The sequence below is a fragment of the Aquarana catesbeiana genome, linkage group LG04 (genome assembly GCF_042186555.1).
Source record: "Aquarana catesbeiana isolate 2022-GZ linkage group LG04, ASM4218655v1, whole genome shotgun sequence".
NCBI classification, from domain to species: domain Eukaryota; kingdom Metazoa; phylum Chordata; class Amphibia; order Anura; family Ranidae; genus Aquarana; species Aquarana catesbeiana.
Genome location: NC_133327.1, coordinates 49,572,695 through 49,591,000, shown reverse-complemented (window position 1 = coordinate 49,591,000; position 18,306 = coordinate 49,572,695). Strand labels below are relative to the sequence as shown.

General features: G+C 42.6%; 1 protein-coding gene across 3 annotated transcripts in view; it reads left to right on the top strand.

Annotated features, from left to right (window-relative positions):
* Positions 1-15,376, top strand: part of LOC141139235 (cysteine-rich venom protein-like) — a 300,818-nt gene extending 285,442 nt beyond the window's left edge. For all 3 annotated transcript variants that reach the window (XM_073625169.1, XM_073625171.1, XM_073625170.1), the window contains one exon: positions 10,039-15,376. In XM_073625169.1, coding sequence (XP_073481270.1) covers positions 10,039-10,160 — 122 coding nt within the window. In that variant the 3' untranslated portion in view covers positions 10,161-15,376. The remainder of the gene's footprint in view (positions 1-10,038) is intronic.
* The last annotated feature ends 2,930 nt before the right edge of the window (positions 15,377-18,306 follow it).

Sequence of the window (18,306 nt, the reverse complement as noted above, 5' to 3'; positions counted from 1 at the left end):
TAACTTATAGTTTTAGCTGAACACTGTGAGCAGGACGCACTACACTAACTTGTAGCTTTAGATGAACACTGTGCAGAGGTCTCACTACACTAACTTGTAGTTTTAGCTGAACACTGTGAGCAGGATGCACTACACTAACTTGTAGCTTTAGCTGAACACTTTGCAGAGGTCTCACTACACTAACTTGTAGTTTTAGCTGAACACTGTGAGCAGGACGCACTACACTAACTTGTAACTTTAGCTGAACACTGTGCAGAGGTCTCACTACACTAACTTGTAGTTTTAGCTGAACACTGTGAGCAGGACGCACTACACTAACTTGTAGCTTTAGCTGAACACTGTGCAGAGGTCTCACTACACTAACTTGTAGTTTTAGCCGAACACTGTGAGCAGGATGCACTACACTAACTTGTAGCTTTAGATGAACACTGTGCAGAGGTCTCACTACACTAACTTGTAGTTTTAGCTGAACACTGTGAGCAGGACGCACTACACTAACTTGTAGCTTTAGCTGAACACTGTGCAGAGGTCTCACTACACTAACTTGTAGTTTTAGCTGAACACTGTGAGCAGGACGCACTACACTAACTTGTAGCTTTAGCTGAACACTGTGCAGAGGTCTCACTACACTAACTTGTAGTTTTAGCTGAACACTGTGAGCAGGACGCACTACACTAACTTGTAGCTTTAGATGAACACTGTGCAGAGGTCTCACTACACTAACTTGTAGTTTTAGCTGAACACTGTGAGCAGGATGCACTACACTAACTTGTAGCTTTAGTTGAACACTTTGCAGAGGTCTCACTACACTAACTTGTAGTTTTAGCTGAACACTGTGAGCAGGACGCACTACACTAACTTGTAGCTTTAGCTGAACACTGTGCAGAGGTCTCACTACACTAACTTGTAGTTTTAGCTGAACACTGTGAGCAGGACGCACTACACTAACTTGTAGCTTTAGATGAACACTGTGCAGAGGTCTCACTACACTAACTTGTAGTTTTAGCTGAACACTGTGAGCAGGATGCACTACACTAACTTGTAGCTTTAGCTGAACACTTTGCAGAGGTCTCACTACACTAACTTGTAGTTTTAGCTGAACACTGTGAGCAGGACGCACTACACTAACTTGTAGCTTTAGCTGAACACTGTGCAGAGGTCTCACTACACTAACTTGTAGTTTTAGCTGAACACTGTGAGCAGGACGCACTACACTAACTTGTAGCTTTAGCTGAACACTGTGCAGAGGTCTCACTACACTAACTTGTAGTTTTAGCTGAACACTGTGAGCAGGACGCACTACACTAACTTGTAGCTTTAGCTGAACACTGTGCAGAGGTCTCACTACACTAACTTGTAGTTTTAGCTGAACACTGTGAGCAGGACGCACTACACTAACTTGTAGCTTTAGCTGAACACTGTGCAGAGGTCTCACTACACTAACTTGTAGTTTTAGCTGAACACTGTGAGCAGGACGCACTACACTAACTTGTAGCTTTAGATGAATACTGTGCAGAGGTCTCACTACACTAACTTGTAGTTTTAGCTGAACACTGTGAGCAGGACGCACTACACTAACTTGTAGCTTTAGATGAACACTGTGCAGAGGTCTCACTACATTAACTTGTAGTTTTAGCTGAACACTGTGAGCAGGATGCACTACACTAACTTGTAGCTTTAGCTGAACACTTTGCATAGGTCTCACTACACTAACTTGTAGTTTTAGCTGAACACTGTGAGCAGGACGCACTACACTAACTTGTAGCTTCGGCTGAACACTGTGCAGAGGTCTCACTTCACTAACTTGTAGTTTTAGCTGAACACTGTAAGCAGGACGCACTACACTAACTTGTAGCTTTAGCTGAACACTGTGCAGAGGTCTCACTACACTAACTTGTAGTTTTAGCTGAACACTGTGAGCAGGACGCACTACACTAACTTGTAGCTTTAGCTGAACACCGTGCAGAGGTCTAACTACACTAACTTGTAGTTTTAGCTGAACACTGTGAGCAGGACGCACTACACTAACTTGTAGCTTTAGCTGAACACTGTGCAGAGGTCTCACTACACTAACTTGTAGTTTTAGCTGAACACTGTGAGCAGGACGCACTACACTAACTTGTAGCTTTAGCTGAACACTGTGCAGAGGTCTCACTACACTAACTTGTAGTTTTAGATGAACACTGTGAGCAGGACGCACTGCACTAACTTGTAGTTTTAGATGAACATTGTGCTGAGGTCTCACTATACTAACTTGTAGTTTTAGCTGAACACTGTGAGCAGGATGCACTACACTAACTGTAAATAGTCTAGCTGCCTGACTGTGGTACTAATAGGATCAAAAGAACACCAGCAATTTTCTTCAGGTAGCTGTAAATACTGTAACAAGACAAGTCTGTCTGTCAGTAGGAAGATAACAGGAACGGATCTAGCTAAACTGAATACAGTGTATATATATATATATATATATATATATGCAACACCTGGGATGCATATATATACACAATACACTGTAAGTGCAGCTAACTCACTGACTGTCCTGACTAATCTAGCTAACTCAAATGAAATGACACTGTCTCTCTGTCTATCTCTCAGCACGCCGGAACACACTACACAGGGCCGCCGTGCAGGCAGCCTTATATAGTGTGGGGCGTGTTCTAAACCCCCTGAGCCATAATTGGCCAAAGCCACCCTGGCTTTGGCCAATTACAGCTCTCTCTACCGACGGCGCTGTGATTGGCCAAGCATGCGGGTCATAGTGCATGCTTGGCCAATCATCAGCCAGCAATGCACTGCGATGCCGCAGTGAATTATGGGCCGTGACGCGCCACACGAATTTGGCGCTAACGGCCCATATCGTTTGCAATTTGGTGAACGACCGAACAGCCGATGTTCGAGTCGAACATGGGTTCGACTCGAATACAAAGCTCATCCCTAGTTGTGGGGATGAGGCCCCTCTCCCCATCAACATGGGGACAAGGTGCTTTGGGGGGGCTACCCCAAAGCACCCTCCCAATGTTGAGGGCATGTGGCCTGGTACGGTTCGGGGGGGGGCACTCTCTCACCCCCTCTTTTTCTGCGGCCTGCCAGGTTGCATGCTCGGATAAGGGTCTGGTATTGGGTTTTTGGGGGAACCCCACGCATTTTTTTTTTTTATTTTGGCACGGGGTTCCCCTCAAAATCCATATCAGACCTAAAGGGTCTGGTATGGATTTTGAGGGGGACCCCCACGCCATTTTTTTTTTAAATTATGGTTCGGGGTTCCCCTGTGGGGGAATCCCATGCCATTTTTATCAATGAACTTTTATGTGTATTTCCGGACCGACAATTCATTAATAGCCACGAGTAGTTTTAAATTACTTTTTTTCCTTTTAGAAATGTAATTTTGCTGTCAGACTGTTCTAAACACAGGAAACATGCGCCACTTTACAGGCATAATATAGACACCCCCAGGTACGAAATTTACAGGAATATTTCACATTTATTGTTTCACTTTAAGCCTTCTTAAAATCACCGCTCCTGAAAAAACGGCTGTTTTTAAAACTTGTTATGCATTGATACAGTATATGTCCCCTGGAGAAGGACCCAGGTCCCCAAACACTTTTTAAGACAATACCATGCATATAAGCCTTTAAAATTAGCACTTTTGATTTTTCATGTTCGTGTCCCATAGACTTTAACGGTGTTCGCGTGTTCGAACAAATTTTTTGCCTGTTAGCATGTACTGGTGCGAACCGAATGGGGGGTGTTCGGCCCATCCCTAGTGGTGAGGATGGATATCCTTACTCTAGAATGCTTACAGTGGATATAAAAAGTATACACACCCCTGTTAAAATGCCAGGTTTCTGTGATGTAAAAAAATGAGACAAAGATAAATCATTTCAGAACTTTTTCCACATTTAATGTGACCTATAAACTGTACAACTCAATTGAAAAACAAACTGAAATATTTTAGGTGGGGGGGATAAATAAAAAAATAAAATAATGTAGTTGCATAAGTGTGCAAACCCTCATATAACTGGGGATGTAGCTATGTTCAGAAATAAGCAATCACATTCAAACTCATGTTAAATAGAAGTCAGCACACACCTGCCATCATTTAAAAGTGCCTCTAATTATCCCCAAATAATGTTCAGCAGTTTTAGTAGATCTTTCTTGACATTTTCTTAGTCGCATTCTACAGCAAAAGCCACTTTTATCAGTGGTGGGAGAGGGCCCCCCTCCCGCCACGCTCCGGTGCCCTCCGCCTCTTACCAGAGCCGCCGACAGCGGCAGAGGTAATCAGATCCTGTCCCCTCTGTGTTATGGAGCAGATGGCTCCCAGCCGGCTCCATACCATTGCAGGGCGGAAGTGACATCAAAGCGTCACTTCCGCCCATAGCTCTTAAAGGGGCATTTTTTTTTTCAAATGACCTTTTTTTTCTTCTTTTTGTTCTATTGAATTTTAATGTAAATATGAGATTTGAGGTCTTTTTGACCCCAGATCTCAAATTTTAGAGGTACTGTGCTTTGTTTACATTCCTTGCTAGAAAGCTGAACATGAAGAGGAACTCCATCTTTCAGCAAGGACAAGGACCCAAAGCATGCATCCAAATCAACAAAGAAATGGCTTCACCAGAAGAAGATTACAGTTTTGAAATGGTCCAGCCAGAGACCAGACCTGAATCCGATTGAAAATCTGTGGGGTGATCTGAAGAGGGCTGTGCACAGGAGATGCCCTCGCAATCTCACAGATTTGGAGTGTTTTTGCAAAGAAGAGTGGGCAAATATTGCCAAGTCAAGATGTGCCATGCTGATAGACATACCCAAAAATACTGAGTGCTGTAATAAAATCAAAAGGTGCTTCAACAAATTATTTGTTTAAGGGTGTGCACACTTATGCAACCATATTTTTTTATTTTTACTTCCCTAAAAGATTTCATTTTGTTGTTCAACTGAGTTGTTTATAGGTCACATTAAAGGTGGGAAAAGTTCTGAAATTCTTTATCTTTGTCTCATTTTTTTTTACAATCACAGAAACCTGACATTTTAACAGGGGTGTGTAGACTTTTTATATCCACTGTATGTTGCCAATTGGACGTGTTAAGTATCACCTGAAGTCTTCGCAGCTGAGTCGGTAGGAATGTAAGTATGGAATATGTACAGAGTATGTGGTAATAAGTACATTTTCACTTGAGTGATTCTGCCCACCCAGGAGACGGAGATGTGACTCAAGTCTTTAGATAACCGCACAAGCTTTTTTACAAGGTCATTGAAGTTTGCACTTAAAAGGGTATTGCTCAGGGATGTTAAACGGATTCCCAAGTAAGATAAAGAGAGGCTAGAGGACCATGAAAAAGGGGTTTGTGCAAAGATAATCTATTTAGTTTGAATTTCAAGGCCTACATTTAGCAAAAAGGACTTACCATGATTCACCTTGTAGAGAGAAACTGAGCTGAAGTGGGCCAAAGTACTTTGGAGTTTGGGTAGAGATAGTGTGGGGTTTTATGTTCCATATCTCCGATCGTAATTCCTGAGACCGATGGAGCTGAATGACTTATTTGTGCGAGTGGTTCCATAAGCATTGCATGGATCAGTGGGGAAAGTGGCCATCCCTGTCTTGTGCAGTGGCGTATCCAGGGTATGGTAGATATGGCAAGTGCCATGGGCGCCATATGAAGGGGGTGCTCCTGAGTGGCTGTGCAGCAAGGCACTTGCAGAGATCTCTTCTAAAAAAGGCCCTGATATCACCACTGTTACTCACTGTCAGCCTGGGGTGGGATCATGGCCAGCAGAGAGTGCTTTAGGTCGTTCACCACTGGCCCCTGGCTCACTGCCCAAACTGGTTGCTAGGCACGGCCCACCTGGTGTCTAACAACCAGTGACGTCACGGAGGAGAGAGGCAGAGATCAGCATTCAGAGCGCCCACTGCTTAGTTCCGCCCATCTCCTCCCTGCTTCTTCTCCGACATGCACAATAATCATGTGAGGCACTGACTGCAGTGCACAAAGGGAGAGAGGAGTTTAGGCAGTGGTGTCCCCCTAGGTTAATTGCAAAATAAGCTTCCATGCAGGAGAGGGGAAGAAGCCGGGAGGTGCGCTGTGCTCTCCGTCTTCTCCATATTCACAGTCCTGACACTGCAGCTCTTCTCTTCCAGTGGAACTGTGTATGTATAGGAGCGCCCTGCAGCTTCCCCCCTCCTGTCCTGTCATTGAAGCAGCAGAAAGGAACCAGCAGCCTCATATTATAGGAACGGCTGCCACAGGACAAGAAAGAGTTAACAGCAGGAGCTGATCCACCTCCTGCTGCTTACTGAGCCAATGGGCGCTGCTGTAACCCGCCCCTTTCTCAAGCCACCCCCTTTGATTAGGAAGTGCAGAGTACTGGAGCCATGCTGGAGCCTGGAGATTGAGAAAGAGAGGAGCTGCTGTGGGGACTGGGGAGGGGGCAGAGAGGGAAGAGAAATGAGTAAGAGAAGCAGAAGAATGCATTCAGGTGAAGGTAATGCGGAGAATGTGCACAGGAAGAGACATTTACTACAATGCTCCTCTCTTTATTTTTTCCATAACCAGTATAAACACTGTAAATATTACAATAAAATACAATGCTGTGCTTCCTTCTTGACCTTAGTGTTTCAATTTAAATGTAATTGCATAATTTAAAGCGGTTGTATACTGCTGGGCTTTTTTTTTTACCATGCAAAGTAAAGGTATAATCTGCTAGTATGGATCGCATACTAGCACATTATGTTAAACTTACCTTAAAACAAACCCTTCCGCACCCAGAAGTCAGCGCAGAAGGTGCTCTCATTTTTACTCATCTCGCTTCCGGGCTCGCAGGCTCTGTGACTGGCCTGAAGGCCTGAAGTCACTCCGGTGCATACGCGTGGGAGCCACCATTTATGGCACAGGATTCTGGTCTTCTTCGAAGCGCATGCGCCAGTGATGTCACTGGCTCCATGTAATGTAAATATCTTCTAACCTGTACATGTTTAGGAGATATTTACTGTACCTATAGGTAAGCCTTATTATAGACTTACCTATATGTAAAAGGCAGTAAAGGAAGTTTACTTCCACTTTAAGTGACGGTGGAGCCCTCCCTCTGAATACCATATACTATATATGTGGTGTCCTGTAAACCAAATATACAACTTGATATCTTTCCAACAAATAACAATATCAAAATATAAAATTGCAGCATATTAGTGACATTGACACCCCCTCAAAAGATTTTTGATAACAAGTTGCAATATATAAGTGATGGTAACACCCCCTCAAGAAATAAAATAACTCCACTTACAATAGGGGGTGTAACCATCACTAATATACTACAATTTTATATTTTGAAATTTTGCCTTGTTAGATGTTTTTTTGTTAAGGTTATCTGAAAGATGGGTTTTTAAATGTTTTGACAGGGGCGCAGTTTCAGTGCTTGTCATAGGTGCCATTTTCACTAGATACGCCTCTGGTCTTGTGCCATTTGTGATTATAAAGGGATCTGATACAATACCCGAGGTCCATACACGCGCACTTGGAGAAGAGTATAAGCTTAAGATAGCTGATTAAAATCTCAGAGAGGTCAACTTTTCGAAGCATGGCTTCCATATACTGTAGGCCCAGTGGACCCTGTCAAATGTCCTCTCCAGTGAGAGGTACAGAGAAGAAGTTTAATGGTGTTTCACCCATTTTATGAGATCGATGAAACGCCTAGTGCCATCTAAGGCCTGTCTGCTAGGTATGAAGCCCACTTGGTCTGGGTGGAGCATATATAAGGAATGACCATTGAGAGATGCTGGGCTAGAAGTTTTGCAAAATGTTTAGTATTGGTATTCAATAGCGAAATTGGTCTTGATTTGGCTGTACGCCCGAACTTAATGTTGTTACGCCTAGAGCAATCCTCTGTCCTCTAGCTTTAGTTTAATATGATAAATTTCCTCTGCATGGTGGTCATGAGCATCTAAGAGCTCATTATTTGCTTTAGTGTACTCACTCATGTGCTCCTCTGTCGTGTCCGCCCTCTCTTTTAGACATTCTACCCTGACATGGATCTGGGATAAAGACATTTGCAATTCTCTGTGTAGATCCTTCTGCAGTGTAAGCAGCATGGATTTCAGCATAGCCTCAGAGACAGGGTTGTCAGTGATAGGGATAGAAGCCAGGGGTGGGGTGCTTTCTAGGCTGGAAGTATTATTAGCAGAAGCAGCCCAAAGTTGTTTTTTAGCCTGTGGCTCCTTACATGGAGAGTTATCAGGGGAGTTTGCCAGTCTCTTACCTCTGTCAGTTGTGAGTGGTGCAGGAGCAGTTCCAGAGGGCGACAGGCTATCCATATCCACGAGAGCCAGTGATGTGAAGGAGTCTCCAGGCTCCTGGGAGGGGTGCGAGGCGGGTTTAGGCTGGGTGCTCCGAGCAGTGTCAGAGCCTGTCCCAGAGCCGGCACCATCTTGGGCAGACTGCATGGCCGAGGAGCTGTAGTAGTGGGTGAGTAGGCTTGTACCTCTTTTTAAACATGCTGGAGTGAGTCCCTTTTTCTTTCCCCCTCCAGGAGAGAACAGGGTTGAGAACATCGCCGTGGGTTGCTGAGAGATCCGAGCTATGGAGTGGAGCTCAGGATTCAGGCAGCCATCCCGTTCCGAGCAGGCCATACCCCCTCCGAAAAAAATGTTAAAATAACATTGACATGTTAAAGCTTACATTAAATTTTAGTGAACATAAGTCTACTTTATTGTTTAGGTAAATAAAAAAAATGGATTTTAATTCCCAGAAAAAAATTGCCCCTATGTAATATGGGATATGTACAGGGCTTTTTTTGGCACCACCAATGGCACTGGTCCTGAGCATACCTTAGCACCCCAATCCACATCTTTCTTCTGAACCCTCTTCCCAGCTCTGACCTCTACACCCCCACAGCTGTGGAAGAGAGCTAAAGAGCCTAATTGTTTAAGGGGTGGGGCAGGAAGAGGGGGATGTTTCAGAGATAAGCTGTAAAAGAAGGGTACAAAAGTAAGCTGTGGACAGGGGTAAGCTATGGTAGGGGGTGCAATGGTGAGCTTTAGAAGATGGGAAAGTGTGCAGATGTGTGAGCTGCAATCAAGGGGTGTAGATGTGAGATGTGGAAGGAGGAAGTGTGTGTAGGTGAGGTCCGTTCGAGGGTGCAGAGGTGGGTTGCAGATGGAGGGTGCAGAGGTGGGTTCTGGACAGGGCATGCAGGGGTGAGCTGCGGACAGAGGTGGAGAGGTGAGTTGTGGACAGGGGTGCAAAGTTGAGCTTTGGACAAGGGTCCAGAGGTAAACTTTGGATGGGAGTTCAGTGGTGAGTTTGGCAAGTGGGGTGCAGGGGTGAGCTTTGGACAGGGGAAGAGGTAAGTTGTGGACAGTGGGGCGCAGAGGTGAGCTGTGGATGAGGGTTGCAGAGGTGAATAATGGGTGCTTGTTTTTTAGGGCAGAAAAAGTTTTCATGGGGGAAGATTTTTACTTAGTGAGGAGGGACAGCACAGCATACAGAGTTCAGCGGCCAAGAGTATTTAATGCAGCAGTTAAGACTATGTAGGAATTTGGGTGGAGAGCTCTGTAGTGGTGGGTTTGGGAAGAATCTGGCAACAGGTAATTTTTAGTTGAAAACTGGCCAGTGAAATATGCACTCCTAAAGCCTGCACTCTGTGCCTAACACACTCCTGAACCCTGAACTCTGTGCCTAACACACTCCTGAACCCTGCAATCTGTGTGTTACGCACTCCCGAACCATGTACTCTGTGTGTTAAACACTCTTGATTATATTTAACAATGCCAATTTAAAACACCCCTCCCCCTTAGTGCACTTTAGCCACACCCACCCAATGACACGAAGCACACAATTTCACAATCTCATCACAATTTCACACAATCTCATCGCTACACAACACCCTCCCAACCCCCCCCCCCCCCCCAAGGGGGTGAGGGTGAGTTCTTGAACCAATTCTCTGACCAATATGTAAGATGCATATTATCAAAACTATTTGTATATCCACTCTTATCTCTGCTGTACAAAATAATTTACATGTTTAACACATATTATTTCCTTACAGTGAACTCCTGCTCAGATACAGACAAGGCTGGTAACTGTTTAGCAGTTAAAGGAGTGGAACAATGTGAAAAATTCAAGAACATGTGTAAAGCAACTTGCCTTTGTAAAAATAAAATAACATAATTGTTCTGCATTTGATAGAGAAACTATACTTTGCCTCTGGCTTGGGCTTTCATATGAAAAATGTCATATATAAGGAAAGTAACTGTACAGTAAAATTGTTATTTTCAAAATTATAAAGACAAAATAATAAGGGCAAATTTACAAAACACATGTAATGAATAATTATAGAGAAGCCCACAAATCAGGCATTCAATCAGGTGTGATCAGACAAATTATAATTCTCCAAAGAATAGACAAAAGGTACATTTTTTATGTACATATTACAGGGAATAAAAAAAAGAAAATCCTGATATGTCACAATATGCAACAGCATTATTTTTCAGAAAAAATTCAAAAAGCAGTCTAAGCACACAACTTTTTAAATTCATATGGAGTGGTGAAGAATAAATATAAAGTGGCTTTGGCTGGCAATTGCACTACATTCCCTAACTTTTCCTTACAGTCCAAAGAATAAAGATGTTTGGGATTTTTCAGGTGCTACTTAAAGCTACAAAGACTTTTTTTTTAACCGTCTTTCAGCTGGACACAGCAGACCATAGATCAGTGTACCAGGCTGCTGTGATTGGCCCTGGTACCATGTGATTGCTATCACATTAAGAATAGTAAACATTGGCTGTCATTTTTGTTGTATTGTAACAAACAGTGGCTCATCCCGACCTGGCACATTCAGCAGTCAGCTGGGGATTCCTGGCTGACATGTGAATGTAAAAAAAAAAAACGGCTGTTCAGGTTTTGTATTGAATTGAGGTGGCTCCTACGAAAAACAAAAGAAAAAAAAATGACATGGGGTCTCCACCAAATTCCATGCAAGACCTTTTGAGTCTGGTATAGATTTGAATTGGAACTCTAAGCATAAAACAAGACAAAAAGAGCATGATGTACCCCCTAAAATCTATATCAGATGCTTATCCCTACTGGCAAAGCATGTCCTCATGTTGATAAGGGAAAGGCCTCTTCCCCTCAACCCTGGCACTGTAGTTGTGGGGGCCTGTGTGTGGGAACTTCTTGGAATCTGAAAGCCCCCATATATCGCCCCCCCCCCCCATTTAGATGAGTAAGGGGTACACAGTATCCCTCTTCATTCACAAAAAAAATGTCAATAGTAAAGACACACACACAGTTTTTGACCAGTCCTTTTACTGCTTCACATCTGGCCTATAGACAAATGACGGCCAGGTGGGAGCTCGCTCGTTCTGATGTCAGCCAATGACAGATCTGGTACCATGTGATGGCTGTGACCAATCACAGCAGATCACAATGACAATTGTACACAATGGACCGTATACATAATGCCATTTATTGTGTACGTTTGTGTTACTTGCAGAGATTGGTTTATAGGGATGACATGGTACAGACCGGGCCAATCACAGTCCATCTGTACCATGTGATTAGCTATGGCCAGTCACAGCTAATCACAATAGTAAACACTGAATGAATGCATTACATTCAGAAAAAAATGGTTGCTTATAATAGTGAAATTCACTGTTATAAGCAATCATAAAAAAATCCTAAACACCTGCCAGAGTAGTACAGTGGTACTTACTTGATATAACATGTATTGGGTGTGAGTCCAAGAGAAAATAATTTTTTATTTTCTTTTGCTTTGTAAATGTCACAAATTGTATTAGGCTGGGTTCACATTTATGCCAATTGGATGCGGGTTTTCCCGCATCCAATTAGCATGACAAGAGACTGTGACAGGCTCTCAATGCAGCTGGTTCACACAGCTCCAGGGTGGCCATGGTCCGCACTGGAAATGGGTCCTGTGCTTTTTTGGCTCCACTTCAGGTCCAAATTCGGCAAAAATTCAGACCTGATTCACGCCTGAACTGGAGAACAGGGACACACCGGACTCCCTGCCATGAGCCGCGGCCGAAGCTAGTGTGAACCTGGCCATAAACAAATAAGTCATGAGAAAAATATGTAAGTTGGTAACCTCCTGGAAATGCTACTTGACATTCAGAATAAGGTGCCCCAAACAAGTGTCAGGACTTTTGGCTCAGCATAATAGTGAGTCAGCTGGTATTTTCAGAAGACAAGACCAGCAATAGCAGACATGTTGTCTTTCATGAGTAAAATGTTGTTATTCACAAGAAAAGAATGGGTGGTGGATTAATGCCATTCAGAGATGTTCTATAAGAGTGCAGTTGTCATGAAAGAAAACCTAGAGTGTGCCATTACTGCCACCATAATTAGATAGCATTTTCAGAAGAGGGCTCAGCAATGGCAGCCTTGTGGGTTCTTTTTAAAGTGAATCCAACTCTGGTGCCTTTTGAAATGCATGGACTCTTTGCAAAATTGTGAAACAGGAAAGTGTAGATAAGACTATAAAAATGAAAGCTGTTAGCACAGCTCAATTCACAAAGTTTTGCTCAATTCACAGGTGTGAACGGGGCCTTACAGTCACATGGCTAAAATAAAGGTCCATTTCTGTGACTCCAGTTTAGCTTTTAATGCTGTTTGTATCCTCACAAAATAATTGTTTACTCGTCCTGTTCTGGGTGGCCCATGTCACCTGGATATGAAATGAGGGAAAATCTGTTTCCCATGTCTCCATAAAGGGGGTGCCTGTTATGTCGAAACACCTGTCTCGTCACAGCTGATTTTTTGATCTTCAGATTATGGTGCAATAAATGCAAATGATTATCATTTTAACTCTGTTCAAATGTATTTGGATTTAAATGTTAAATATGTAATGTAGTTCTTAAATCAATTCTAATATAACAATGGATGTTCAGCACAATATCTTTTTGATCTTTCCTGAATACATTAATAAAACAACTTGTATAAATGGACTTTCATTTAGATGTGGTTTATTGTTTTGGCATCTGATGAAACATTCTTTTTCCATCCATTCCCTTTTCCTATCCTCCTGCTATTGCAGGTTGAAAGCTGATAAAGGGGTTCTGCAGACTTGTTAAAATAGTGCTGCGTGATAACAGCATGTATGTGTGTGTTTTGTTTGGTCTTATTCTCATTGGCATGCTTGCGTACATGTGCGTGGAGGGCCATGTTTGCCCGCACAGGGTGCACAGGTATTCTGTGTATCTGCATGTATGCAGTCCCATTCATGCGTATTGGGAAGCAGTGGGTACATGGACACATCCGTTAGTCCTAGTTTGACATAGCTTCAGGCGTAGATGTATGCCTCTGAATGCAAATTTGGCCCAGCAGCAGACACTACACCCCAATAGACATGAAAGGGGCTACCTGCACAGGGATGCATGGAAGACCTATGCATCCCATGTGGGCAAAAACTGCCCCTGACAAGAATGTGTGCTTAAAAGGGAAGTATGGACTTTTTTTTTTTGCACATTTATACTTACCTATGTGGATGCAGCATTGGTCTGATGCTGCATCTGTCCCCCGCCAGCTCTAAGACTGAGAACTAAGCGATCTAACACCACTGGTCACTCGATTCTCACAGCTCCCTGAGCAGAGAGCCAGTCACTGTCAGTCAGCAGCTCTCTGCTCTGCCCCCCTCCTTGCTCATTAAAGCGCTGGGCTGTGGAGGGGGGCAGGAGCGGCCAGCTCAGGCTCTCAGTGGCTCGCTGAGATGCTGATCCTGGTGCCGGTCCAGGCATGTGGGCAGATTTTGACTTCATTGTCATGATCTTGCCCAAGCCTGGACAGGCTCTGTGACATCAGCTGGCAGCAGGCTTCAGCCACTTGTGCATACATGCTCTTGAGCCGGCTCTGTGTGTCCATTGACACACACAGCATGGCTTGCCCCCCCCCCTTATTGGCTGTGTGTCACACCCCTCCAGCCTGGATCTTAGAATAAGAGGAGGTGAAGCCTCCATCAATCAAGATGACAATGTAATCAAGATGTAATGTGGCATCTCAGTCTTAGTCTGTAGGTTCAATATTGAGTTGGCCCACCCTTTGCAACTATAACAGCTTCAACTCTTCTGGGAAGGCTGTCCACGAGGTTTAGGAGTGTGTCTATGGGAATGTTTGACCATTCTTCCAGAAGTGCATTTGTGAGGTCAGGCACTGATGTGGACGAGAAGGTCTGACTTGCAGTCTCCACTCTAATTCATCCCAAAGATGTTCTAACGGGTGCAGGCCAGTCAAGTTCCTCCACCCCAAACTCGCTCATCCATGTCTTTATGGACCTTGCTTTGTGCACTGGTAGGCTTTTATAGCTGCAAAAGGTGGGCCAACTCAATATTGAACCCTACGGACTAAGACTGGGATACCATTAAAGTTCATGTGCATGTAAAGGCAGGTGTCCCAATACTTTTAATATAGAGTATATGTGGGGTAATTTAAAGCTAGCAACTGGCTTGGTAACCAGCACCCAGTCACATAAAAAATAAATAAAATAAAATGCAGTACACAGGTTTTTAAAGTAATTTATTGAGACAACTCTGGCGTCCCTTCCGACTTCCTCTCCAGCTCCTCTCCCTCTTCTGGCGACGTCTTCTGCCTCTGCTGGGTCTTCTAGCCCTCTCCAGTTCTTCTCCCTCTGTACGCTGTCTTCTGCCTCTGCTGGGTCTTCCCTGCTGTCTTCTCGCTCTTTTGCGGCAGAGGTGACGACAGTTTTCAGAGCTATTGCCTTCCGGGACGCCGAGGGAGCCACGATACCATCACCTGGGAAGGAGGGAGGTGGCACCAGCACTGGATATTGGATTTCCCATAATTAATATCACTTTAATCTATTTATATACTGATGATAACACTCATTCATTCATGATAAAGGTATACATAATATGTCAGGCATTTCCATTAGTTTGTCAAGAGTCTACTAATTTGACCCTCCCTTGACACATTGTCAACATTTGAGAATCCACTGCAGGTGCCGTCTTTTCCTCTTCTCCTTTAGGTGGTATAGAGCGTGACTTGTTGCAAGCCCCTTGGGCTGAACTCCTCTCCCCTGTGAGGTGGAGATGGCCATGGAGCCTACCGGATCATCCAACGGATTTTAAATCTCTGGTTATGAGGCTATCCATTTCAGCTTCCAGCTGTAAATATAGCATCGTTGTGTACTTTTAATTTGGTGCATGATGAAAAATGCCTTTTAAAAGTTGAAATGTTGAATGTATTTCTTTAGAGCAAACTACCCCCAGAAGAAGACCAAGACTGACATAGCAATTATTGTAATGTAATGATGTGTATTTATATGTTTGCATTGCTGTATTCTGACACATGTATTATGCCCCATGACCAGAGCTCATATTTTAATATTAAACATGTGATTTGAACTTTCTTAATATAGATTTTTATATTTATTGATACGTTATTGCTTCAAAACCCCTTGTGGGAACATTCCCATTTAAAATAGAGATGTTTTTTTGTTAATAGCCATTAGTAACATTCAACTAGACCTGTTCTTTAATGCTGAAATCTAAGACATGTCTCTTCTAGACATGTGCGCCATCAATAAATTTGTTTTGTTCCGTTTCGTATTGAAAATTAATTCTTAATTCCTGTCCGAAATGCAATACGAATTTTTGTTACGTTTGTAAACGTTTCATAACAATAATGAACGTTCATTATGAAGAATTTATCATTATGAGGGGCTCCCACCATCCCTGTGCTGTAATGTGCTGACTTCCTGGGTTTTTAACTTTTAGTTTCGTTAACTTTTTGTAACAATTACGAAAGTTTGTGATTAAAAATGTATCATTATGAGGGGCTCCCACCATTCCTGTGCTGACTTCCTGGGTTTTTAATTTTTAGTTTCGTTAAATTTTCATAACAATAACAAAAGTTTGTTATGATAAATTTATCCGAAGTTCGTAAACGAAATTTCGTATTTCGTAAAAATTCATATGCATAAAAATTTGTATTTTGGATCCTTATGAATGTACGAATTTTCGGAAATTCATACGAATTTTCGATTCGTACGAAACTAATCGCACATGTCTAGTCTCTTCTTATCCAAGCAGCTTTTTCAGTTTTAATGAGTTGGGATATACCCAGGTATCTATAGTCACACAGGTAACTCAATCAAATACAATGTCTTTTAGACTAATCCCCCAGTACTCCGAAGACCCTTTGTCATGCAATAAATGTATGTATTGTAGAGGCATTAATGCAAGGTGAAGAGCCCAAAGAAACACTGGATGCCATGATATGCGTGGACCACCATGTGCGTCAAGGTAGAGACTGACTGTTCAAGAAAGGTCAAACCACCCTGTTCTAATTAAATAATACAAGCACCATGGAGTCTGGGACATGTGTTAATCTTTTCATTTACATAGGTAAAAGTGTAAATAGTTGTCCAATGATCAGGGTAGGGGTATGAAACATTTCTCAATGCTCCCGTGAAGCCAGTTACCATGAGAACGTCTACCTAGAATTTAAGTCTCTTTGAAAAGCTGGGGAGAATTAGTTCTTTAGTTCACCGCAAGAAAGATGTATTTTTTATTCAAAATTAGAACAAGAGTTGAAAAGGTGCCCTGTTAATCCATTTGAAGTATAAATTGCAAAGGTAATGTATGATGGTTTTCCCCCATCTCTACTACCATGACCATGCTGCATGTACCTTGGAACCTTTCTTTTTTTTGTGGTTCCATGACTGAAATGCGTACCAAAGCTGAATTAACCACTCAACAGTTATCTGGAAGTTATCATGCCATAGGAGGCCTCATCTGGGATTTTTAGACCCACTTTCCAGCATGTATTTGGAGTGTAAAAGTAAACCAGGATACTCAGAGGAAGCTCACACAGAGAACACGCAAACCACTTCCAGTATAGTGGTTTTGTACACCTCTGCCGGGTTAGCCCCCCCATATCAAAATTTTTGAAAAAATCTTATGCAGTTTGTTAGATCTTTGTTAGATCAGGTTAGATCAACCGTTGTTTGCGTTAGATCTCACACAGAAGAAGCAATATTAACAGTTATTTGCTGGGGGGGCTAACCCGTCATCAGCCCCCCCTTATCAAAAAATTGACCAAACAGTTAGCTATTTTGGAAGCAATTTGTTAGATCCGGTATGATCAAGTGTTTTTAACGTTAGATCTCACATAATTAGAGACTTATTAAGTGATTAATGAGGGGGGGCTGGCCCCCCCTTATCAAATTTTCGGCCCAAAAATCATTCAGGCTAATAGATATTCGTTAGATCCGGTAAGATCAAGTGGTTTTAACGTTAGATCTCACATCATTTCAGAGATATTCCACATCAAAATAGAGATATTAGGTGGTACATATGGACGGGTTAGCCCCCCCCTTATCAAATTTTCGGCCCAAAAATCATTCAGGCTAATAGATATTCGTTAGATCCGGTAAGATCAAGTGGTTTTAACGTTAGATCTCACATCATTTCAGAGATATTCCACATCAAAATAGAGATATTAGGTGGTACATATGGACGGGTTAGCCCCCCCTTATCAAATTTTCGGGCCAAAAATCATTCAGGCTTATAGATATTCGTTAGATCTGGTAAGATCAAGTGTTTTTAACGTTAGATCTCACATCATTTCAGAGATATTCCACATCAAAATAGAGCTATTAGGTGGTACATATGGACGGGTTAGCCCCCCCTTATCAAATTTTCGGGCCAAAAATCATTCAGGCTAATAGATATTCGTTAGATCCGGTAAGATCAAGTGGTTTTAACGTTAGATCTCACATCATTTCAGAGATATTCCACATCAAAATAGAGATATTAGGTGGTACATATGGACGGGTTAGCCCCCCCTTATCAAATTTTCGGGCCAAAAATCATTCAGGCTAATAGATATTCGTTAGATCCGGAAAGATCAAGTGTTTTTAACGTTAGATCTCACATCATTTCAGAGATATTCCACATCAAAATAGAGATATTAGGTGGTACATATGGACGGGTTAGCCCCCCTTATAAAATTTTCGGGCCAAAAATCATTCAGGCTAATAGATATTCGTTAGATCCGGTAAGATCAAGTGGTTTTAACGTTAGATCTCACATCATTTCAGAGATATTCCACATCAAAATAGAGATATTAGGTGGTACATATGGACGGGTTAGCCCCCCCTTATCAAATTTTCGGGCCAAAAATCATTCAGGCTTATAGATATTCCTTAGATCTGGTAAGATCAAGTGTTTTTAACGTTAGATCTCACATCATTTCAGAGATATTCCACATCAAAATAGAGATATTAGGTGGTACATATGGACGGGTTAGCCCCCCCTTATCAAATTTTCGGGCCAAAAAT